The sequence below is a fragment of the Carcharodon carcharias genome, chromosome 18 (genome assembly GCF_017639515.1).
Source record: "Carcharodon carcharias isolate sCarCar2 chromosome 18, sCarCar2.pri, whole genome shotgun sequence".
Lineage (NCBI taxonomy): Eukaryota > Metazoa > Chordata > Chondrichthyes > Lamniformes > Lamnidae > Carcharodon > Carcharodon carcharias.
In genome coordinates this window covers 85386364-85411917 of record NC_054484.1, presented here as the reverse complement: position 1 = coordinate 85411917, position 25554 = coordinate 85386364, and the positions used below count along the sequence as shown (strand labels likewise).

Genomic DNA, 25554 nt, shown 5'->3' with positions numbered 1-25554 from the left:
AATTATCTGTGCACTCCTCCCATTTTGGTCAATAATACTATCTTCAAGAAGGGAAATAAATTGTGAAGTGGAAACCATTGAGGCATTTCCCACTTGCCATAGCAGGGAAAATTCTGACATGCATTCTCTGAATTATCTACTACTTGTTGCTGAGGAAATCCTCCCAGAGCATGGCGCTTTAGACCTTTCCAAGGAACCTCTGACATGGGCCCAGAACTTCTGATCTTCAGATGGTCGTACCCCTCCCCCCCGCCCACCGAAGATGAGCTGGGGGACTCCTCAGAAGTCCCCACGCACTAAGTGGGAACTGCCTGGGAAGTTTGGACTTCCGTTGGATAATTCCCCTACTTCTGGGGCCTTCTGAAACTCTGAGTTCAAGTCGGAGACTTCAGATGGTTCTGACTCACTTACCTGAATAGTTATCCAGAGAAAGTTAGAAGGATTAAAACCAGTTCTAACTCTTGGGTAAATATAATACTGACTCCCTCACTACCTCCGACCAGACTATACCCCTGACCACCTCACCCACCTGCCAACCTATCCCCTCACCAATCTACTTGCCACCTTAGCCCCTCACCCACTTACCTCCTCTCCGTAGCTTCTCAAAGTAGCTCTGGGATCTCTAAACTTATGGCACTAACTGCTGTATTGCGGTAAGAAGAGACATGGCATGATTTCCCCTAACAATCCTGCCCTATGGAAGGACGACTCCCAGAAGAGGTGTGCTCCACATTTCTGAGGAGGCCCAGTTCAGAAGTCCGGGCGAGAAATATGGAGCTCCAGTGCAAATTAAGTAAATAGGAGCAGAGTGACAATCCAACAGTGATTGCCATTCCATAGAAGATTTGGCCCAAGCAAGGCCTTTGTTGACAAACAAATACGAGAAAAATATCAAGAACACCACCAGTGATTCTTCATTCGATTTATCGACCTGATCAAAGCATTTGACTCAGTAAATCATGAGGTTCTGTGGATTGGGCTCCAGAGATTTAAGTGCCCAAAAAACATCTTCACAATCCTGAAACTGCTTCATGATAATATGACTGCAACAGCCTTGGATTGGGAAATCTGAAACAGTTGCCTTCAAAATCCAGGCCGATGTCAAGCAAGGCCGAGATAGCCCCCATACTATTTACAATCACCTGATAGTGGCTATTCACCTCAAAGATATATTGCCCTCTGGTGCATTAAATACCACCTAGATGGAAAACTCTTTAACCTCAGTCACCTTCGTGCCAAAACTTCGTGACCACCACAGACATATATGATTTACAGTTCGCAAATGATTGCAGTATTGTTGCCTACTTTGCACCAGATTTGCGAGCCACTCCCAATCTCTTCAATACTGTATACGAGAGACTCGGCCTGTCCTTGAATGTTGCCAAAACAAAAAACTCATTAACCTGGTCAGCCAAATATTCCACCTCCCATATATATTGAAGGAGACACAGAAATATGTTGAGCACTTTATTCCTTGGCAGCCACCAAGTGTGATAGAATACTCCTCACTTGCCTGGATGAGTGCAGCTCCAACACAAGAAGCTTGGCATCATCCAGGACAAAGTGGCCTGCTTGATTGGCACCCCTTCAACAAACATTCATTTCTTCCACCACCGACACAGTGGCAGCAGTGTGCACCATCTACAAGATGCACTACTGGAACTCATCAAGGCTCCTTAGACAGCACCTTCCAAACCCACAACGCTACCATCTAGAAGGGCAAGGGCAGCAGATAAATGGGAACACCACTACCTGGAACTTCCCCTCTAAGCCACTCACCATCCTGCCTTGAAAATATATTGCCATTCCTTCACTGTCGCTGGGTCAAAATCCTGGAACTCCCTCCCTAACAGCACCTACATCACATGGACTGTAGTTCAAGAAAGCAGCTCACCACCACCTTCCCAAGGGCAATCAGGGATGGGCAATAAATGCTGGCCCAGCCAGCGATGCCCACATCCCATGAATGAAAAAAAAAATTACAAGACTTGTATGCTTCAGTACTCAACCAGAACGTATCCACATTCTCCTTCCACAAGCAACTGCAGCAAGGTTAACCATTAAACCATTTTCAACAAAGACAAGACCACTTGTATTCTTCAAGGACACAATATGGAATAAAATAAAATAGGCAATCTAAACAGAAACTATAGAATTGAAAGATGAATAACTGGAAGAGTGTAAAACAGATGAACATGTTTACCTTCTTCTGGAGATGTGGAGATAGGAACTGCTGTTAGATCATTAATAACATAATCAAACAGCCTTCCTTCTGCAGCATATGTCTTCAGTACTGGAACGCAATCTTCAACCAACACCTGAAAAATGAAGACATACTGTTATACCACTTTTGAACACAAGAACATAAAGATAGAAGAAGTCAGCCATACGGACAATCAAACCTGCTCTGCCATTCAATAAGGTCATGGCTGAATTTCTACATCAATTCCACTTTCTCACAGGATCCACATGTTGTCTTAGCTCTTCCCTTAGTTCTCAAAAATATATCTACCTTGAACATACTCAATGAGTGAGCTTCCACAGCTCTCTGGGGTAGGGGACTCCAAAGGTTTGCAACGCTGATTGAAAAGTCTCTTGGCTCAACCCTTATACTGAGACTATTACCTGTAGTCCTCTCCAGCCACAGGAGAACATCCTTGCAACATTAACCCCGTCAAGCCCTTGAGGAATTTTATATGTTTCTATGAGCTTAACGCATTCTTCTAAACTCTAGAAAATAGAGGCTTATTCTACTTAATTTCTCCTCATAGGTCAATACTCATCCCATGAACCAATCTAGTCAACCTTGGACTTACACCCTCCAAGGCAAATACATCCTTCTTGAAATAAGGAAATCAAAACTATTCACAGTACTCTACAAGTACGGTCTTACCAAAGCTCTGTACAATTGCAGCAAAATCTCCTCACCTTATACTGCAATCCCTTGCAGTAAAGTCGCACACATCACTTATCTTCCTCTTGCTGTACCTGCACGTTAATTTTCTGGACACCCAAATCCCTTTGAATACCAACATGCACTACTATCTCACCACTTAAAAAAATTCTGCCATTCCATTATTCCTACCAAAGTGGACACAGTAATTTCAAACCTTCCTCACATTGTTCCAACTGCCACTTTCTTGCCTTAATCTATTTATATCCCTTTGCAGCCCCTTTATTTTTGGGGAACAAAGAATCTAATAAGAGCAAAGAGCTTAAATGTAATTATCATTAGTAAAGAAAAGTACTGGAAAAATTAGTGTGACCAAAAGTTGACAAACCCACTGAGCCTGATGGCCTGAATCCTAGGCTTTTAAAAGAGGTGGCTGCAGAGATAGTGGAAGCACTGGTTTTGATCTTCCCAAATTTCTTGGATTCTAGAATTGTCCCCATGGAATGGAAGATGGAAATTGTAACCCCATTGTTCAAGAAAGGAGGGAGAGAGAAAACAGTGAACTGTAGGCCAGTTAGCCTGACATCAGTTGTCCTGCTTACAGCTTACTTTTCCACCTAGTTTTATATTATCAGCAAACTTGGATATATTATAGCCAGGTCCCTCAACGGAGTCACTGATATAGATTGTAAATAGCCAATGTCAAGCACTGATCCAAGTGGTACTCCATCAGTTACAGCCTACCATTCTGAAAATGACTCATTCATTAGTCTGTTAACAAATCCTCAATCCATGCCAATATATTTAACTAATCACATGAACCCTAAGCTTGTGCAATAACCTCTTGTGTAGCAACTTATCAAATGCCTTCTGAAAATCCAAATACACAACATCCACTGGCTCCCCCCACTTGCTTCATTACACTTTAAAAACCTAATTTGTTAAACACAATTTTCCTTACATAAAAGCAGTGACTATATCCCTAATAACAGTATTACAGTTGAATAAAGGCAACTACAGAGGCATGAGGGAGGAGCTGGCCAGAATTGACTGGGAGATGAGCCTAATAGGAAAGACAGTGGAACAGCAATGGCAGGAGTTTCTGTGAGTAATTTGGGAGACACAGCAAAAATTCATCCCTAGGAAGAAGAAGCATACTAAAGAGAGTACGAGGCCACCATAGCTGACAAGAGAAGTCAGGGACAGCATAAAAGCTAAAGAGAAGGCATACAATGCGGCGAAGAGCAGTGGGAAACCAGGGGATTGGGAGGCCTACAAAGACCAACAGAGGACAACTAAAAAAGAAATAAGGAGGGAGAAGATTAAATATGAAGGCAAACTAGCCAGTAATATAAAAGAAGATTGCAAGAGTTTTTTTAGATATATAAAGGGTAAGAAAGAGGCAAAAGTGGACATTGGGCCGCTGGAAAATGATGCTGGAGAAGTAGTAGTGGGGAACAAAGAAATGGCGGAGGAACTAAATAGGTACTTTGCGTCAGTCTTCATAGTGGAAGACACGAGTAACATCCCCAAAGTTCAAGAGAGTCGGGGGGCAGAGGTGAGTATGGTGGCCAAGGAGAAGGTGCTAGGAAAACTGAAAGGTTTGGAGGTGGATAAATCACCTGGACCAGATGGATTACACCCCAGAGTTCTGAAGGACATAGCTGAAGAGATAGTGGAGGCGTTAGTGGTGATCTTTCAGGAATCACTGGAGTCAGGGAGGGTCCCAGAGGACCGGAAAATCGCTAATGTAACCCCGCTGTTTAAGAAGGGAAAAGACGGGAAATTACAGGCCGATTAGCCTGACCTCGGTCGTTGGTAAGATTTTAGAGTCCATTATTAAGGATGAGATTTCAGAATACTTGGAAGTGCATGGTAAAATAAGGCAAAGTCAGCATGGTTTCATCAAGGGGAGGTCATGCCTGACAAATCTGTTAGAATTCTTTGAGGAGGTAACGAGTAGGTTAGACAAAGGAGAGCCAATGGATGTTATCTACTTGGACTTCCAGAAGGCCTTTGACAAGGTGCCACACAGGAGGCTGCTCAGTAAGGTAAGAGCCCATGGTGTTAGAGGCAAGGAACTAGCATGGATAGAAGATTGGCTGTCTGGCAGGAGGCAGAGAGTGGGGATAAGGGGGTCTTTCTAAGGATGGTGGCCGGTAACTAGTGGAGTTCTGCAGGGGTCACTGTTCGGACCACAACTTTTCACTTTATACATTAATGATCTAGATGAAGGAACTGAGGGCATCCTGGCTAAGTTTGCCGATGATACAAAGATAGGTGGAGGGACAGGTAGTATTGAGGAGGCGGGGAGGCTGCAGAAGGTTTTGGACAGGTTAGGAGAATGGGCAAAGAAGTGGCAGATGGAATACAACGTGGGGAAGTGTGAGGTCATGCACTTTGGTAGGAAGAATAGAGGCATAGACTATTTTCTAAATGGGGAGAGAATTCAGAAATCTGGAGTGCAAAGGGACTTGGGAGTCCTAGTCCAGGATTCTCTTAAGGTTAACTTGCAGGTTGAATCGGTAGTTAGGAAGGCAAATTCAATGTTGGCATTTATTTCGAAAGGACTAGAATATAAAAGCAGGGATATGCTGCTGATGCTTTATAAAGCTCTGGTCAGATCACATTTAGAATATTGTGAGCAATTTTGGGCCCCGTATCTCAGGAAGGATGTGCTGGCCCTTGAGAGGGTCCAGAGGAGGTTCATGAGAACGATCCCAGGAATGAAAGGCTTATCATATGAGGAACGCTTGAGGACTCTCGGTCGATGGAGTTTAGAAGGATGAGGGGGGATCTGATTGAAAGTTACAGAATACTGAAAGGCCTGGATAGAGTGGATGTGGGGAAGATGTTTCCATTAGTAGGAGAGACTAGGACTCGAGGGCACAGCCTCAGGGTAAAGGGAAGACCTTTTAGAACAAAGATGAGGAGAAGCCAGAGAGTGGTGAATCTATGGAATTCATTGCCACAGAAGGCTGTGGAAGCCAGGTCATTGTGTGTATTTAAGACCGAGATAGATAGGTTCTTGATTGGTAAGGGGATCAAAGGTTACGGGAAGAAGGCGGGAGAATGGGGTTCAGAAACTTATCAGCCATGATTGAATGGCGGAGCAGACTCGATGGGCCGAATGGCCTAATTTCTGCTCCTATGTCTTATGGTCTTATAATAGATTCTAGCATTTTGCTGACAACTGATGTCAGGCTAACTGGCCCACAGTTCTGTTTTCTCTCTCCCTCCTTTCTTGAACAATGGGGTTACATTTTCCATCTTCCAATCCATGGGGACAATTCTAAAATCCAAGAAATTTGGGAAGATCAAAACCAGTGCATCCACTATCTCTGCAGCCACTTCTTTTAAAAGCCTAGGATTCAGGCCATCAGGTCCAATGGGTTTGTTAGCTTTTGGTCACATTAATTTCTCCAGTACTCTACTGATGATAATTGCATTTAAGTTCTTTGCTCTTATTAGATTCTTTGTTCCCCAAAGATTCTGGGATATTCTTTGCGTCTTCTACTATGAAGACGGCCACAAAATATGTGGCAAATGATGTTAGAAATCAATACTGTATACAGGGCTCCATTTTTGTGGGAAATTAACCTGGTTGGTGGGTGTAGGGATTAAAGAAACACACGAAGGCTAGAAAGTGAAATTAGGAGCAATAGGGAGGGCCATGGGGGGGCAAAAGGTCATCCCACAATTAGCTCTACCTGTGACAGACTGCTTGCTGTTTTGGGTGGAACTGTCAAACCCAAATAAGCTGCATAAATACGTGTGACATGATGAGGTGGAAATCACCTCTATTTATTTGAGGAGTCATGTGCTTGACAAGCAGGGACAAGAGAGATTAAGGGATGTATAACATTAACTGCAATAATAGAAGCCGCTTCTGGAGGAAGAGAGGCATATAGCGTGGGAGATGTCAAGAGTTTGCAAGAGCGTGAACCTGAAAGGGACAAGGCTCCAAGCTCTAAGACAGACAAGTAGGACATTTAACAACATGTTGTGCAAGCAAAATTCAAGGTACTGTCTGCGAGAGGACAAACGAATGCCGAAGGAATGGATTTATACCTGGACAGAGCAGCTTACATTAGGAAGATTAATGAGCTGAGGCGCAGGGGGCATGACTGCAGATGAGTAAATCTGTGGCTATGATGGAATAGATTACAGAAGATAGGTGACCACATGACTACAGATCAGCAACCAGGGAGGCAAGAGGACTGGATTGAATGTAACCAAAGCTAATTTGATGAGGTAGTATACAAAACCTGAATGAAAGCATAGCAATAAGCACAGTTATGAAGTTTACTGAAGACTTGACCAGCCTAGTTGTGACAACCAATCTTCTAAGCAGACACAAGTTATCTAGTTGTATGGTTGAGGGAAAACAAGAGCAGTGCCAGCAGGCCTACCTGATAGCAGTCTCCTTTCAAATTGTCCAGAACATCGCCACAAGTTTTGCGCATGTGTTTGCAACATGCATCAATCACCATCTGGTCAATGTTCAACTTCCATTAAGGAAGAACTGAATAGAATTTGAAAACATAGTAACAAAAAAAATTAAGCTCTTTTAAGTTATAGCTGAATAAACATTACGATTTGGATGGCATTTTATTTTTAAAAGAGGAGTTTTCTCCCCAGGTTTGGGGCACTGGGCCCACTCTACGGCCATGGTTTATGATAAAGCCCCTGTATGTCCAAAGTTCAGACCCTCCTCAATGCAGTGTTGGCAGATTCCCGGGAGGAAGCAACAGCCGAGCTCAATAAACAACCAAGCTGTTGCATGCCAGACAATTCTTGCACCAACAGATATTTGGAAATACTGCCAGACCCACACTGGAAACGCATTCCTTAAAATATCTGTGCTTCTCCACTGTTCCCTCCTCCTTTAATGCTATTCTTAAATCCCACTTCTTTGATTAGGCTTTTGCTCACCCCTCCTAAAATCTGTCAGTGGCCATTTTGCCTGATTCTGCCTTTGTTAAGTGCCCTGGGATGTTCTACATGAAAGGTGCTTTACAGATGCAAGTGTTGCTAAATGCATCACCTTATTGCATCATTTTGGTGCCCCGCCACTATCTTGAACACGTTTAAAATGAAGGAACAAAAACAGAATTACCTGGAAAAACTCAGCAGGTCTGGCAGCATCGGCAGAGAAGAAAAGAGTTGACGTTTCGAGTCCTCATGACCCTTCAACAGAACTTCAAAAATGAAGGAACTCGGAACTCGGCTAAAACTCCCCTTTTTTTCTGCAGACAGCACTACAAATTAACAGGCCAAATTCCAGATTCATGCTGCACATTATAATTGCTATCATCTCTGGCAGCAGCAATCCCTGCACCTGACTAGTCAGCAGCTCTCTGGTCTCCAAATGGAGAGTGCTCTCATTTAAGAAGAACTCCCAGCCGCCAATAACATGTTAAGGTTCAGCTATCACCATTCAATTCCCTTCACTCAAACCTCTGAATGTGAGGAGATAACAACTATTAGCAAAAAGTTTGATCATGCTGCAAATGGAGCTTGTTACTGGCAAGGGCACTCATTCATGGAAAAACAGGTAGAATTCAATACCTAAAGATTTGGTACAAAAATCAAACTCTGCATTTTAATAAATGAAATTTAGAAATATAAGAACAGGAACATCTCATTCAGCCCCTCGAATCTCTTCTGCCATTCAATTAGGTCATTGCTGATCAATATATTAGAAACATAGAAAATTCGTGGCACAAGAGGCTGTTCGATCCAATGTGGCTGTGCTGGTCGAATACCAGTTATCCAACCTAGCCCCACATTCAGATATTGGTCTGTAGACCTGTGGATTTGCAATTGATGTGATGTAATCCAAGTGTTTTTTTAAATGCAATGAGGGTTTCTGCCTCTATCACCTTTTTAGGCAATGAATTTCAGACCCCCACCACCCTCTGGGTGAAAATAATTCTCTTCAAATCCCTTCTAATTCTTCTACCAATACCTTTAAATTTATGTCCCCTGGTTATTTACCTCTGCAAATGGAAATAGCTCCTTCCTATCCACTCTAGTTCAGTCCCTCATAATTTTATGCACCTCAATTAAATCTCTCCTCGGCCTCTACTGTTCAAAGAAATCCCAACTGTGCAACCTTCTACAATAGCTAAAATTCTACATTCCTCATCACATCCCTGGAAATATCCTTCGTACCTTCTCTAGTGTGATCATGTCCTTCTTCCTTTAATGCAGTGACCAGAACTGGGCACAATACACCACCTGTGGTCTAACTTGTGTTTTATACATTTCTAATGTAACATTTCTCCCTGCCTTATACTTTATGCCTCGTCTAATAAAGCAAAATATTGCATCGTCATCTTAACCACTTTATCTACCTGTCCTGCTACTTTCTGGGATTTGTGGACATACACTTCAATACCTTTCTGTCCTTCTACACTTCTCAGTATTCACAAACTTCTGTTTTCCCTTGTTTTATTTGTCCTCCCTAAATGCATCACCCCTCACCACAGAATTGTTACAGCACAGGAGGCTGCTATTCAGCCCATGTCTGCACTGGCTCTCCAAATGAGCAATTCACTTAGTGCCTTTCTTCCACCTTTTCCCCATAACCCTGCACATTCTTCCTTTTCAGAAAACAATCTAATTCTCTTTTAAATGCTTTGATTGAACCTGCCTCCACCACACTCTCAGGCAGTGAATTCCTCATCCCTGGAACCATTCTTATGAATCTCTTCTGCACGCTCTCCAATGCCTTCATATCTTAAAGTGCAGCACCCAGAACTGGACACAATACTCCAGCTGAGACTGAACCAGTGTCTTATACAAGTTCAACAGAACCTCCTTGCTCTTGTACTCTGTCCCTATTCATAAAGCCTAGGATGCCATATGCTTTAACTTCTCCAAATTGAATTCTAACCAGTAGCTGCATGAAAAGATTTTTCCTCAAGTCGCTTTTGCTTCTTTTGCCAGTTACCTTAAATCTGTGCCCTCTTGTTCTCAATGCTTTCACGAGTGGGAACAGTTTCTCTCTATCTACTCTGTCCAGACCCCTCATGATTTTGAATACCTCTATCAAATCTTCTTCTGAGCCTTCTCTTCTCCAAGGAAAAAGTCCCAAATTCTCCAAACTATCTTCATTTCTGGGGTTCTTCATCCCTAGGAGCATTCTTGTGAATCCTTTTTGCACTCTCTCCAATGCCTTCATATCCTTCCTAAGGTGCAGCACCCAGGACTGGACGTAGAACTCCAGCTGAGACTGAACCAGTGTCTTATACAAGTTCAATATAATCTCCTTGCTCATGTATTCTGTCTCTATTCATAAAGCCTAGAAAGCCTTATGCTTTTTTCTCAAAATTGAATTCTATTTGCCACTTTTCTGCCCACCTGAGCAGTCCATTGATAACTTCCTGCAGTCTACAGCTTTCTTCCTCACTACCATTCAAATGATATTATGTAATCTAAACAAAACTTCCTAAGCATGTCCTCTATACTTAAGTGAAAATCATTGATTACACACCACGAAAAGCAAGGGACCTGGAACGGCAGCCTGTAGAACCCCATCAGAAGCATCTTTCCATTCACAAAAGCACCCATCAACCACTAACCTTTGCTCCTGTCACTAAGCCAATTTTGGATAGAATGCTATATTTATCGCACAGAAGGCAGCCATTCGGCCTATCTAGTCTATGCTGGCACTCTGCGGGGCAATACAGTCAAACCTATTCCCCTGCTGATCCCCATAGCCCTGTGCATTTATTTTCTTCAAGTGCCCATCCAATTTCCTTCTGAAATTTTTGACTGTTTTCACATTCACCCTTGCATGGGCAGCGAGTTCCAGGTCATTACCACTGTCTGCATAAAGTAGTTCTTCTTCACATTCTCCTGCATCTCTTGCCCAAAACCTTAAATCCCTGTACTATCAGCCAATGGGAATAGCATTTCTTTCTCTACCATATCTAAACCTGTCAATCTTGTATACCTGAATCAAATCTCCTCTGCTCAAAGGAGAACCCCCAACTTCAGTAACTTAACCATGTAACCAAAATCACCAGCTTCAGATGAGCCTTTTGGCATCACCTGCACAGCTACTTTAGACAAGGTTACCCACAAAGGATATTTCCACCATGGTAACCATCTTTGGTTTTAACTTGACCAGCTCAGATAGGATTCCGCCATCTCCTCCTCCCAGGATAAGAATTTCTTTCCCTGTGTAGTCCTCCACTCCATTGCCCATTATAGCTTGTGTGTATGGAAGGTCACTCTCTCCTAAATCTGGAACAGAATGGGTGTACACAAAGATATGTTATTTGCTGCAAAATATATTAAATAAAACCTTAAACACAACACGAGCTGTTAAGACAAGGAAGCCAGGTCTCAGCCTTCAGCTTTGTGGTGGCGTTGTCTGCTCTGAATGGGTTCAAACCCCATACCAGAGATTTGAGCATTTGAGATTAACACGTCAGCATAATAGTAAGGGAATGCGGCCTTGTCAGAGGCACCACACACATAACAAGCAGCGCTTAACCAGCTGTGCCAAAAACTGCTCCATCTGTTAATATCCTCTGCATAGACCTGAAATGTTAGCCCCATCTTCCCCCACAGTTACTGCCGGGTCCACTGAATAATGGATAGAAGATTGGCTGGCTGGCAGAAAACAGTATGCCTCTGTCTGATTGGCAAGATGTGACGAGTGGAGTTCCATAGGGGTCTGTGCTGGGGCCTCAGCCTTTTGCAATTTACATCAATGACTTAGATGAGGGAAGGTATGGTAGCTAAATTTGCAGACACAAAGATAGGTAGGAAAGTATGTTGTGAAGAGTTTGCAGACAGACATAGATAGGTTGAGTGAGTGGGCAAAAATCTGGCAGATGGGAGTATAATGTAGGAAAGTGAAGTTGTTCACTTTGGCAGGAAGAATAAAGAAAAACAGTATTATTTAAATGGAGAACGGCTGCAGAATTCCGAGCTGCAGAGGGATCTAGATGTTCTAGTGCATGATTAACAAAACTTTAGTATGCAGGTGCTGTACATAATCAAGGCAGCTAATGGAATGCTATCCTTCATAACGAGAAGAATTGAACATAAAAGTAAGGATGTTATGCTTCAGTTATATAGGGCATTGATGAGACCGCACTTTGAATACTGTGTGCAGTTTTGGCCTACCTATTTAAGGAAGGATGCAAATATGTTGGAGGCAGTTCAAAGGAGGTTTACTACATTGATACCTGGAATGAGTGAGTTGTCTTATGAGGAAAGGTTGGACAAGGTTGGGCTTGTTTTCACTGGAGTTTAGAAGAGTGCGGTGTGATTTGATTGAAGTTTTTATAAGATCCTGAATGGTCTTGAAGAGGTGGATATGGAAAGGATGTTTCCTCTTGTGGGCGAGTCTAGAACGAGGGGGCACAGTTTTAAAATTAGGGGTCGCCCTTTTAGGACAGAGATGAGGAGAAATTTTTTCTCTCAGAAGGTCGTGCGATTTTGGAACTCTCTGCCCCCGAAGGTGGTGGAGGCATGTCATTGAATATTTTTAAGGTGTTGGTAGGTAAATTCTCGTTAGGCAAGGGAGTCAAAGGTTATCGGGGGTAGATGGAAACGTGGAATTCGAAACACAAACATCAGCCATGATCTTACTGAATGACAGAGCAGGCTCAAGCGGCTGAATGGCCTACTTCTGCTCCTATTTCATATGGGAGCATGAATGCGTCCAGTATTTTCTGCCTTTAACACTGCAGAAGCAGGTATGTTTTCAGATAACCATTGGTTGTGTGAATTTACAAAATATTAGTGATCACAGCCTACAGAAGCAAATCAGTACATCAACAAACCGAGGCCTGCCATCTACCACCCCTTCAACTCAAAAATCACACTACATTAACCCGCAATCTGGTTCTGTGCCATCATTCAACTGAAGCTCAAGAACTTGCTTAAGCTCTGGATTTTACTCTTTCCTCCACAGGTGCCGACTCCTACTGAGATACTCTATAGGAATGAATTGAGACTGCAAGCAACACCAAGTTCTCCAAAACTACAGGCAATGGCAACGTTAAAAGGCCCAAACATGATCCTTGGGACCTACTGCACCTTTCCAGCATTTCTGGTTTTCGTTCTCATCTTGTGTTCGTCTGACGTGCATATTCATGTTTTTCCAACGCAGGTCAGTCGATAGCATTCAGCAATCACTGGGTACCAAATTACTGAACTAGCACCACAATTCCAGCCAGGGCTTTCTCCTGAGGCATTGCCACAAACTAGTATTCCCCTACCGGTACACCAGCTAAGATGAGCTACTCCAACAGTGACCAGCAATCAAATAATTACAAAACTTTAAAAGGAACAAAAAACGCACAGAAAGAAGAAAGTGTACAAGTACAAATCTGAATTACTTCCAGGGTGTCCACTAGTTATACAAAGATAAGTCAGCTCCCACCAACTATGCAGGACACTATTTTGTTATTTCCTATTTTCATATTATAATCAGATGATACTTACTAATATCACCATTGAGGATAAGAATATTTCCAAATTGTTTTGAATGGAGAATCTTGATGTTTTGATATGCAGAATCTTCGTCATAAACAACATCATCAATGTCATACTCAACTAATCGGCCATCTGCAGTGGGCCAGTACCTATCAATGGTCCCTCCTCTTATGATGGCCGGTAACCTGGGGAAAGCAGCACTAAAATGAATTAACTTGCATTGATGCTCCCCCTTATTATCTCAATTAGGATGTCCCCAAACCACTTCACATCCAAATAAATTTCACTTTGAGGTGCAGTCGCTGATACAGGTACACAGAAACGTTCCACAAACAGTAAATGACATGAGTTACCGGTTGGAATTAGTTCTTAGTGGTATTGGTTGAGAGCAGAATTTTGAACTCCCTGGTCTTCTTTGAATTTAGTTACGTGATCTTTTACGCCTCACTGCTTGAGCAGGTAGAAACTTGGATTAACAGCACCCAAACAAAGGCTACTACAAGGCTTAAATACAAGCAAAATATTGCAGATGCTAGAGATCAAATAAAAACAAAGTGCTGAAAAACTCAGCAAGTCTGGCAGCATCTGTGCAGAGAGAAACACAGTTAACGTTTCGAGTTCAAAATGACTCTTCTTCAGAAGTGTCATTTGGGCTCAAAACATTAACTCTGTGTTGATTAGGGTACAGGTGAGATACATGTCCACAAGTAAATTTGGCATCGCAAAATCTGGATCTCTTTGGATGAGTTGAGAAATTAAAATGAGACTTTAAACAACGTAGGACAAAACTGAAGCTAATAATATACATGATGATACAAAAAGGATCAGAAAGGCCAAGAGATAAGATGATAAACGAAAGACATCATGCAAAGTACTTCATAAACAGACACAAAAGGGAAGTTACAGAGTAGGGCTGACTAGAAACAGACAAGAAAATCTACTTATAAGTGGTCAGGGAATAGCAGGGCTACAAAATGAAGATTTGGCCCAGGTTTTCACAAAGATTGTGGTGTGGGAGGGTACAAGGGGAACAGCTAGAGTAATTCCATAGATAAGGTGGGTGTGGAAAAGCCACTGATGCTTTAAGGCTCAAAAGCTGAGCAAAAATAAGTAGCAGCAGAAGCTCTGTCAAACATTGTAAAATTTGGAAGTTGTATCAGGGAACTGGACCATTTCCTATGCAAGAACTCAAGTTTGAAAAGGGAGGAAGAGGTGACTTTAGACCAGTCAGCCCATTGTCGGTCATGGGTACATTTCTAGAGGCCGTAATACAGAATAAAGTTAATACTAACCAGGAAGATGTGTGTTAATTAAAAAAAAAGCTGGCAGCTACAAACTAAATGATAATTTTCCAATGGCAATAAAGCAGATGTCAAAATGTGAAAATTGGGTAAAGGAAGCAAAGTCAGCAATGCAAAAGTATACTCAGTGATCAGAAAAACATCCAGCACTGAACAGTGACATTGCTGTCTAAACTCATTGTGCCCCCTTCATGCCCAAGACGTAAATATTGTCCATGCTCACTGAGAAAGAAATCAATGTGCATCCTCCTTCCTCCAGCTAAAAGCAAAGTCATCTACTCTGAACTAAAATTCACTCCAATCCCATCCAATTAGCAAAACAGTGATCTCCAGCCATCATAAGAATACAACTCAGCCAGCTTATTAGTTGGAATGGGTTTAGAAATCTAATTAAAACTTGCAATGTTTTTGTTAAAAGTTAGACCATTCAAATCTCTTACCTTTTTAACCTTTTAATATTCCCCTGCAAAAGGTCTTTCATCTTCTCCTCCAGTCTGTTGCAGAGCTGAAATATAAATGAATATATTAAAAATTTTTAATGCTACAGCAACCACAAGGAAGACAGCAGGAAGCTGGGCTGTTTGCGGGGGGTGGGGGGGGGGCGGGGGGCATGTCAGGGTGCGAGCACAAGTGCATGGACAATATTGGCTGATGTAGCTCACTTTCGCAAAACATGAAGTCATATATTTTGGAAGTAAAAATAAGGGCAAGCAGGAAGACCTTAAAAGGTAAAATTCTATATGGCACAGAGGAGCAGAGCATACTTCAATACATACATCATTAGCGGTGGCAGCTCAAGTAATTAAGTCCATAAAAAGGCAAACAGTAAATCTGCTTTTTTCAAACTACAGGCACTCAATCACACAGTGCAGAAGAGGCCCTTCGGCCCATCGAGTCTGCACCGACACGTGAGAAACAAAAAGAGCAAAGAAGCAAAGAGCTGAGTTTGTAAAGACCTTAGCTGGGGTGCACTGGAGTAATGCAAATTGATTTGAGCTTTCTATTATACTAAGGATATTAAAACAATGTAAAGATGCTGTCTAAATTCAGGAATGGGGAGGCTACAGTTTTAAGGAGACTTGAAAAATCAAGGCCAGTTTCACTGCTGAGAAGGCTGAAGAGCGGCATAACAAAGGTGTTGCCCATGAGGGGTTATGAAGAGGGTCATGATATTGTTTGCACTGGTCAGCTGGCAAAGAGAATTCACTCATACATTTAAAAGAATTAAAGGAGGGGTTGGAAAAATGTATTCACTCAGAGCTTGGGTACAATGTAGAACTCACTGTCAGAACCCCACTGTTGAAGCAGAGCCCAAGAATTCTAATACAAAAGGGTATTAAATAGTTGACTTAGAAAGAGTGATATCAGAAGATGGAACAAGGTTAATGGAATTAGACCATGTGGGATGTCCAAGGGAACGGAAAGTGAGGTGAGAGCAATTATACTGAACGGAACATTAAAGGGAGAACAAGTACAACGGTGCGATTAGATTGACTGGGATATTAAAGGACATGGGGAATGAGCAGGCAAATGGGATTAGACTGGGTAGGATATTAAATTGTATAATGAGTAAACTGATGAGTGGGAGTCACAACCCGCAGGTGATCATTTGGAGTCGCGAGCTTCAAGGCAGCAATGGCAACTGTTGAGCGGACACTCTGGCAGGAGAGTCCTGGGAGTGGTGCAGAGGCTCCATTACATGGACACACAAATGATTCGTAGCTCCAAGTCCCAAACAAAGTCATCAAAATCAACTCCCCCCGCACCCGCCCCACCCGCTCTATGCCTCTCCCCATCTCCGTCCGCTCAACATCTCTCCCCCTCCCCATCCACTACCCCTCAACTCCTCGACCCCGACCCCCGCTCGACATCTCTCCCCCTCCCCCCAATCCCGCTCGACATCTCTCCCCCTCCCCCCACCCCCACTCGACATCTCTCCCCCTCCTCACACAATCCCGCTCGACATCTCCACCCCACTCCCGCTCGACATCTCTCCCCCTACCCCCAATCACGCTCGACATCTCTCCCCTCTCCCCACTCCTGCTCGACATCTCTCTCCCTCCCCCTCCCCTCCCGCTCGACATCTCACTCTCTCCCCATGCCCTCCCACTCGACGTCTCTCTCTCTCCCCCCACCACTCTCGCTCGACATCTCTCTCATCCACTACCCTCCCGCTCGACATCTCTCTCTCTCCCCCAACTCTCGCTCGACATCTCTCTCCCCCTCCCGCTCGACATCTCTCTCTCCCCCTGCCCTCCCGCTCAACATCTCTCTCTCTTCCCCTAGCCTCCAGTTCGACATATCTCTCTCTCCCCCTCCCCTCCCGCTCGACATCTCTCACTCTCCCCCTCTCGCTCGACATCTCTCTCTACCCACCTCCCCTCTCGCTCGACATCTCTCTCTCTACCCCACCTCTCGCTCGACATTTCTCTCTCTCCCCCTCCACTCCCGTTCGCAATCTCTCTCTCTCCCCCTCCCCTCCCGCTCGACATCTCTATCTCTCCCCCTCCACTCCTGCTCGACATCTCTCTATCCCCCTTCTCTTCCGCTCGACATCTCTCTCTCCCTCTCCCGCTCGACATCTCTCTCCCCCCTCCCCTCTCGCTCGACATCTCTCTCTCCCCCTCCCCTCTCGCTCGACATCTCTCTCTCTCCCCCTCCCCTCCCGCTCGACATCTCTCTCTCTCCCCTTCTCTCCCGCTTGACATCGCTCTCTCCCCCTCCCGCTCAACATCTCTCTCTCTCTCCCCCTCCCTTCCCGTTTGACATCTCTCTCTCTCCCCCTGCCCTCTCGCTCGACATCTCCCTCTCTCTCCCCCTCTCGCTCGACATCTCTCTCATCCCCTCCCCTCTTGCTCGACATCTCTCTCTCTCCTGCTCGCCTCCCGCTTGACATCTCTCTCTCCCCCTCCGCTCCCGCTCGACATCTCTCTCTCTCCCCCTCCCCTCCCGCTCGACATCTCTCTCTCTCTCCCCCTCCCCTCTCGTTCAACATCTCTCTCTCCCGCTCTCCCCTCTCGCTCGACATCTCTCACTCTCCCCCTCTCGCTCGACATTTCTCTCTCACCCCCTCCTGCTCGACATCTCTATCTCTCTCCCGTCCCACTCGACATCTCTAGCTCTCTCCCACTCCCCTCCCGCTTCACATCTCTCTCTCTCCCACTCCCCTCCCGCTTGAAATCTCTCTCTCTCTCGCCCTCCCTTCCCGCTCGACATCTCTCTCGCTCCCCCTCCCCTCTTGCTCGACATCTCTCTCTCTGCCCCTCCCCTCCCGCTCGACATCTCTCTCTCTCCCCCTCCCGCTCGACATCTCTCTCTCTCCCTCCCCTCTCGGTCGACATCACTCTCTCTCCCCCTCCACTCCCGCTCGACATCTCTCTCTCTCTCCCTCCCCTCCCGCTCGACATCTCCCTTTCTCCCCCTCCTCTCCCGCTCGACATCTCTCTCTCTCCCCCTCCCCTCCCGCTCGAAATCTCTCTCTCTCCCCCTCCCCTCTCGCTCGACATCTCTCTCTCTCTCCCTCCCCGCCCGCTCGACATCTCCCTTTCTCCCCCTCCTCTCCCGCTCGACATCTCTCTCTCTCCCCCTCCCCTCCCGCTCGAAATCTCTCTCTCCCCCTCCCCTCTCGCTCGACATCTCTCTCTCTCCCCCTTCCCTCCCGTTCGACATCTCTCTCTTTCCCCTTCTCTTCCGCTCAACATCTCTCTCTCTCCCTCTCCCGCTCGACATCGCTCTCTCTCTCCCCCTTCTCTCCCGCTCGACAACGCTCTCTCCCCCTCCCGCTCAACATCTCTCTCTCTCTCCCCCTCCCTTCCTGCTCGACATCTCTCTCACCCCCCCCACCGCTCGACATCTCTCTCTCCCCCTCCCCTCTCACTCGACATCTCTCTCTCTCCCCCACCCCTCTCGCACGACATCTCTCTCTCTCCCCCTCCCCTCCCGCTCGACATCTCTCTCTCCCCTTTCTCTTCCGCTTGACATCTCTCTCTCCCCCTCCCCTCTCGCTCGACATCTCTCTCATCCCCTCCCCTCCCGCTCGACATCTCTCTCTCCCCCTTCTCTTCCGCTCGACATCTCTCTCTCCCTCTCCCGCTCGACATCTCTCTCTCTCCCCCTTCTCTCCCGCTCGACAACTCTCTCTCCCCCTCCTGCTCAACATCTCTCTCTCTCTCACCCTCCCTTCCCGCTCGACATCTCTCTCTCCCCCTCCCCTCGCGCTCGACAGTTCTCCCTCCCCCTCCCGCTCGACATCTCTCTCTCTCCCATCCCGCTCGACATCTCTCTCTCTCCCTCCCGCTCGACATCTCTCTCCCCCTCCCGCTCGACATCACTCTCTCTCCCCCTCTCCCGCTCGAAATCTCTGTCTCTCACTCCCCCTCCCGCTCTACATCTCTCTCTCTCTCCCCCTCCCGCTCTACATCTCTCTCTCTCCCACTCCCGCTCGACATCACTCTCTCTCCCCATCCCGCTCGACATGTCTCTCTCTCTCTCTCTCTCTCCCCCTCCCGCTCTACATATCTCTCTCTCTCCCACTCCCGCTCGACATTTCTCTCTCTCTCTCCCACTCCCGCTCAACATCTCTCTCTCTCCGCCTCCCCACCCGCTCGACATCTCTCTCGCTCCCCCTCCCTTCCTGCTCGACATCTCTCTCTCTCCCCCTCCCCTCCCGCTCGACATCTCTCTCCCCTTCCCACTCGACATTTCTCTCTCCCCCTCCCCTCCTGCTCGACATCTCTCTTGCTCCCCCTCCCCGCCTGCTCGACATCTCTCTCTCTCCCCCTCCCCTCCAGCTCGACATCTCTCTCCTCTTCCCACTCGACATCTCTCTCTCTCCCTCCCCTCTCGGTCGACATCTCTCTCTCTCCCCCTCCCCTCCCGCTCGACATCTCTCGCTCTCTCTCTCTCCCTCTCGACATCTCTCTCTCTCTCTCTCTCCCCCTCTCGCTCGACATCTCTCTCTTCCACTACCCTCCCGCTCGACATCTCTCTCTCTCCCCCAACTCTCGCTCGACATCTCTCTCCCCCTCCCATTCGACATCTCTCTCTCCCCCTGCCCTCCCGCTCAACATCTCTCTCTCTTCCCCTAGCCTCCAGTTCGACATATCTCTCTCTCCCACTCCCCTCCCGCTCGACATCTCTCACTCTCCCCCTCTCGCTCGACATCTCTCTCTACCCCCCTCCCCTCTCGCTCGACATCTCTCTCTCTCCCCCATCTCTCGCTCGACATTTCTCTCTCTCCCCCTCCACTCCCGTTCGCAATCTCTCTCTCTCCCCCTCCCCTCCCGCTCGACATCTCTATCTCTCCCCCTCCACTCCTGCTCGACATCTCTCTATCCCCCTTCTCTTCCGCTCGACATCTCTCTCTCCCTCTCCCGCTCGACATCTCTCTCCACGCCCCCCTCGCTCGACATCTCTCTCTCCCCCTCCCTACCCGCTCGACATCTCTCTCTCTCCCCCTCCCCTCCCGCTTGACATCTCTCTCTCTCCCCCTCCTCTCCCGCTCGACATCTCTCTCTCTCCCCTTCTCTCCCGCTTGACATCTCTCTCTCCCCCTCCTGCTCAACATCTCTCTCTCTCTCCCCCTCCCATCCCGCTTGACATCTCTCTCTCGCCGCCTCCCCTCTCGCTCGACATCTCCCTCTCTCTCCCTCTCGCTCGACATCTCTCTCATCCCCTCCCCTCTTGCTCGACATCTCTCTCTCTCCCGCTCGCCTCCCGCTCGACATCTCTCTCTCCCCCTCCGCTCTTGCTCGACATCTCTCTCTCTCCCCCTCCCCTCCCGCTCGACAGCTCTCTCTCACCCCCTCCCCTCACGCTCGACATCTCTCTCTCTTCCCCTCCCGCTCGACATCTCTCACTCTCCTCCTCTCGCTCGACATTTCTCACTCACCCCCTCCTGCTCGACATCTCTATCTCTCTCCCGTCCCACTCGACATCTCTAGCTCTCTCCCACTCCCCTCCTGCTTCACATCTCTCTCTCTCCCACTCCCCTCCCGCTTGAAATCTCTCTCTCTCCCCCTCCCCTGCCGCTCGACATCTCTCTCGCTCCCCCTCCCCTGCTGCTCGACATCTCTCTCTCTGCCCCTCCCCTCCCGCTCGACATCTCTCTCTCTCCCCCTACCGCTCGACATCTCTCTCTCTCCCTCACCTCTCAGTCGACATCACTCTCTCTCCCCCTCCCCTCCCGCTCGACATCTCTCTCTCTCCCCCGCCCCTCCCGCTCGACATCTCCCTTTCTCCCCCTCCTCTCCCGCTCGACATCTCTCTCTCGCCCCCTCCCCTCCCGCTCGAAATCTCTCTCTCTGCCCCTCCCCTCCCGCTCGTCATCTCTCTCTCTCCCCCTCCCGCTCGACATCTCTCTCTCTCCCTCCCCTCTCAGTCGACATCACTCTCTCTCCCCCTCCACTCCCGCTCGACATCTCTCTCTCTCCCTCCCGCTCGACATCTCTCTCCCCCTCCCGCTCGAAATCTCTGTCTCTCACTCCCCCTCCCGCTCTACATCTCTCTCTCTCTCCCCCTTCCGCTCTACATCTCTCTCTCTCCCACTCCCGCTCGACATCACTCTCTCTCCCCATCCCGCTCGACATGTCTCTCTCTCTCTCTCTCTCTCCCCCTCCCGCTCTACATATCTCTCTCTCCCCCCCTCCCGCTCGACATTTCTCTCTCTCTCTCCCACTCCCGCTCAACATCTCTCTCTCCCCCTCCCCACCCGCTCGACATCTCTCTCGCTCCCCCTCCCCTCCTGCTCGACATCTCTCTCCCCTTCCCACTCGACATTTCTCTCTCCCCCTCCCCTCCTGCTCGACATCTCTCTTGCTCCCCCTCCCCGCCTGCTCGACATCTCTCTCTCTCCCCCTCCCCTCCAGCTCGACATCTCTCTCCCCCTCCCACTCGACATCTCTCTCTCTCCCTCCCCTCTCGGTCGACATCTCTCTCTCTCCCGCTCCCGCTCCCCTACCGCTCGACATCTCTCGCTCTCTCTCTCTCTCCCTCTCGACATCTCTCTCTCTCTCTCTCTCCCCCTCTCGCTCGACATCTCTCTCTTCCACTACCCTCCCGCTCGACATCTCTCTCTCTCCCCCAACTCTCGCTCGACATCTCCCTCTCTCCCCCTCCCGTTCGACATCTCTCTCTCCCCCTCCCCTCCCGCTCAACATCTCTCTCTTCCCCTAGCCTCCAGTTCGACATATCTCTCTCTCCCACTCCCCTCCCGCTCGACATCTCTCACTCTCCCCCTCTCGCTCGACATCTCTCTCTACCCCCCTCCCCTCTCGCTCGACATCTCTCTCTCTCCCCCTCTCGCTCGACACTTCTCTCTCTCCCCCTCCCCTCCTGCTCGAAATCTCTCTCACCCCCTCCCCTCCCGCTCGACATCTCTATCTCTCCCCCTCCACTCCTGCTCGACATCTCTCTATCCCCCTTCTCTTCCGCTCGACATCTCTCTCTCCCTCTCCCGCTCGACATCTCTCTCCCCCTCCCCTCTCGCTCGACATCTCTCTCTCCCCCTCCCCTCTCGCTCGACATCTCTCTCTCTCCCCCTCCCCTCTCGCTCGACATCTCTCTCTCTCCCCCTCCCCTCCCGCTCGACATCTCTCTCTCTCCCCTTCTCTCCCGCTTGACATCTCTCTCTCCCCCTCCCGCTCAACATCTCTCTCTCTCTCCCCATCCCTTCCCGTTTGACATCTCTCTCTCCCCCCCTCCCCTCTCGCTCGACATCTCCCTCTCTCTCCCCCTCTCGCTCGACATCTCTCTCATCCCCTCCCCTCTTGCTCGACATCACTCTCTCTCTCCCCCTCGCCTCCCGCTCGACATCTCTCTCTCCCCTCCCCTCCCGCTCGACATCTCTCTCTCTCTCCCGCCCCTCCCGCTCGACATCTCCCTTTCTCCCCCTCCTCTCCCGCTCGACATCTCTCTCTCGCCCCCTCCCCTCCCGCTCGAAATCTCTCTCTCTGCCCCTCCCCTCCCGCTCGACATCTCTCTCTCTCCCCCTCCCGCTCGACATCTCTCTCTCTCCCCCTCCCGCTCGACATCTCTCTCTCTCCCTCCCCTCTCAGTCGACATCACTCTCTCTCCCCCTCCCCTCCCGCTCGACATCTCTCTCTCTCCCCCGCCCCTCCCGCTCAACATCTCCCTTTCTCCCCCTCCTCTCCCGCTCGACATCTCTCTCTCTCCCCCTCCCCTCCCGCTCGAAATCTCTCTCTCCACCTCCCCTCCCGCTCGACATCTCTCTCTCTCCCCCTCCCCTCTCGCTCGACATCTCTCTCTCTCCCCCTCCCCTCCCGCTCGACATCTCTCTCCCCTTCTCTTCCGCTCAACATCTCTCTCTCTCCCTCTCCCGCTCGACATCTCTCTCTCTCCCCCACCCCTCTCGCTCGACATCTCTCTCATCCCCTCCCCTCCCGCTTGACATCTCTCTCTCCCCCTTCTCTCCCGCTCGACATCTCTCTCTCCCCCTTCTCTCCCGCTCGACAACTCTCTCTCCCCCTCCTGCTCAACATCTCTCTCTCTCTCACCCTCCCTTCCGGCTCGACATCTCTCTCTCCCCCTCCCCTCGCGCTCGACAGTTCTCCCTCCCCCTCCCGCTTGACATCTCTCTCTCTCCCATCCCGCTCGACATCTCTCTCTCTCCCTCCCGCTCGACATCTCTCTCCCCCTCCCGCTCGACATCACTCTCTCTCCCCCTCCCGCTCGAAATCTCTGTCTCTCACTCCCCCTCCTGCTCTACATCTCTCTCTCTCCCCCTCCCGCTCTACATCTCTCTCTCTCCCACTCCCCTCCTGCTCGACATCTCTCTCTCTCTCCCCCTCCCCTCTCGCTCGACATCTCTCTCTCTCCCTCTCCCCTCCCGCTCGGCATCTCTCACTCTCCTCCTCTCGCTCGACATTTCTCACTCACCCCCTCCTGCTCGACATCTCTATCTCTCTCCCGTCCCACTCGACATCTCTAGCTCTCTCCCACTCCCCTCCCGCTTCACATCTCTCTCTCTCCCACTCCCCTCCCGCTTGAAATCTCTCTCTCTCCCCCTCCCCTGCCGCTCGACATCTCTCTCGCTCCCCCTCCCCTGCTGCTCGACATCTCTATCTCTGCCCCTCCCCTCCTTCCTCGACATCTCCCTCTCTCCCTCCCCTCCCGCTCGACATCTCTCTCTCTCCTCCTCTCGCTTGACATCTCTCTCTCACCCCCTCCCTCCCCACTCGACATCTCTCTCTCTCCCTCCCTCCCGCTCGACATCTCTCTCTCTCTTCCTTCCCTCCCGCTCGACATCTCTCTCTCTCCCCCTCCCCTCCCGCTCGACATCTCTCTCCCTCGCCCCTCCCGCTCGACATCTCTCTCTCCCCCTCCCGCTCGACATCTCTCTCTCCCTTCCCTCCGCTCGACATCTCTCTCTCCTCCCTCTCCTCCCTCCAGCTCGACATCTCTCTCTCTCCCCTCCCCTCCCGCTCGACATCTCTCTCTCTCCCCCTCCCCTCCCGCTCAACATCTCTCCCTCTCTCCTCCCCTCCCACTCGACATCTCTCTCTCTCCCCCTCCCCTCCCGCTCGACATCTCTCTCTCTCCCCCTCCCCTCCCGCTCGACATCTCTCTCTCTCCCCCTCCCCTCTCGCTCGACATCTCTCTCTCTCTCCCCTCCCCTCCCGCTCGACATCTCTCTCCCCTTCTCTTCCGCTCAACATCTCTCTCTCTCTCCTCTCCCGCTCGACATCTCTCTCTCTCCCCCACCCCTCTCGCTCGACATCTCTCTCATCCCCTCCCCTCCCGCTTGACATCTCTCTCTCCCCCTTCTCTTCCGCTCGACATCTCTCTCTCCCTCTCCCGCTCGACATCTCTCTCTCCCCCTTCTCTCCCGCTCGACAACTCTCTCTCCCCCTCCTGCTCAACATCTCTCTCTCTCTCACCCTCCCTTCCAGCTCGACATCTCTCTCTCCCCCTCCCCTCGCGCTCGACAGTTCTCCCTCCCCCTCCCGCTTGACATCTCTCTCTCTCCCATCCCGCTCGACATCTCTCTCTCTCCCTCCCGCTCGACATCTCTCTCCCCCTCCCGCTCGACATCACTCTCTCTCCCCCTCCCGCTCGAAATCTCTGTCTCTCACTCCCCCTCCTGCTCTACATCTCTCTCTCTCGCCCTCCCGCTCTACATCTCTCTCTCTCCCACTCCCGCTCGACATCACTCTCTCTCCCCATCCCGTTCGACATGTCTCTCTCTCTCTCTCTCTCTACCCCTCCCGCTCTACATCTCTCTCTCTCTCTCCCCCTCCCGCTCGACATTTCCCTCTCTCTCTCCCACTCCTGCTCAACATCTCTCTCTCCGCCTCCCCACCCGCTCGACATCTCTCTCGCACCCCCTCCCTTCCTGCTCGACATCTCTCTCTCTCCCCCTCCCCTCCCGCTCGACATCTCTCTCCCCTTCCCACTCGACATCTCTCTCTCCCCCTCCCCTCCTGCTCGACATCTCTCTTGCTCCCCCTCCCCGCCTGCTCGACATCTCTCTCTCTCCCCTCCCCCTCGAGCTCGACATCTATCTCCCCTTCCCACTCGACATCTCTCTCTCTCCCTCCCCTCTCGGTCGACATCTCTCTCTCTCCCCCTCCCCTCCTGCTCGACATCTCTTGCTCTCTCTCTCTCCCTCTCGACATCTCTCTCTCTCTCTCTCCCCCTCCCGCTCGACATCTCTCTCTCGGTCCCCCTCCCTTCCCGTTCGACATGTCTCTCTCTCTCCCTCCCCACTCGCTCGACATCTGTCTCTCTCCCCCTCCCGCTCGACATCTCTCTCTCTCCCCCTCCCCTCCCGCTCGACATCTCTCTCTCTCCCCCTCCCCTCCCGCTTGACATCTCTCTCTCTCCCCCTCCCCTCCCGCTCGACATCACTCTCTCTCCCCCTACCCCCGCTCGACATCT

The 25554-nt window shown here is 49.4% G+C and overlaps 1 protein-coding gene across 1 annotated transcript in view; it reads right to left on the bottom strand.

The window, feature by feature from the left end:
* The window catches only part of sms (spermine synthase), a 72952-nt gene that overhangs the window by 26994 nt on the left and 20404 nt on the right, over positions 1–25554 (bottom strand). Inside the window, exons 4-8 of the mRNA XM_041211729.1 lie at positions 15099–15163; positions 13367–13542; positions 10995–11149; positions 7306–7395; positions 2204–2318 (exon numbers count right to left, since the gene is read on the bottom strand). Coding sequence (XP_041067663.1) covers positions 2204–2318; positions 7306–7395; positions 10995–11149; positions 13367–13542; positions 15099–15163 — 601 coding nt within the window. The remainder of the gene's footprint in view (positions 1–2203; positions 2319–7305; positions 7396–10994; positions 11150–13366; positions 13543–15098; positions 15164–25554) is intronic.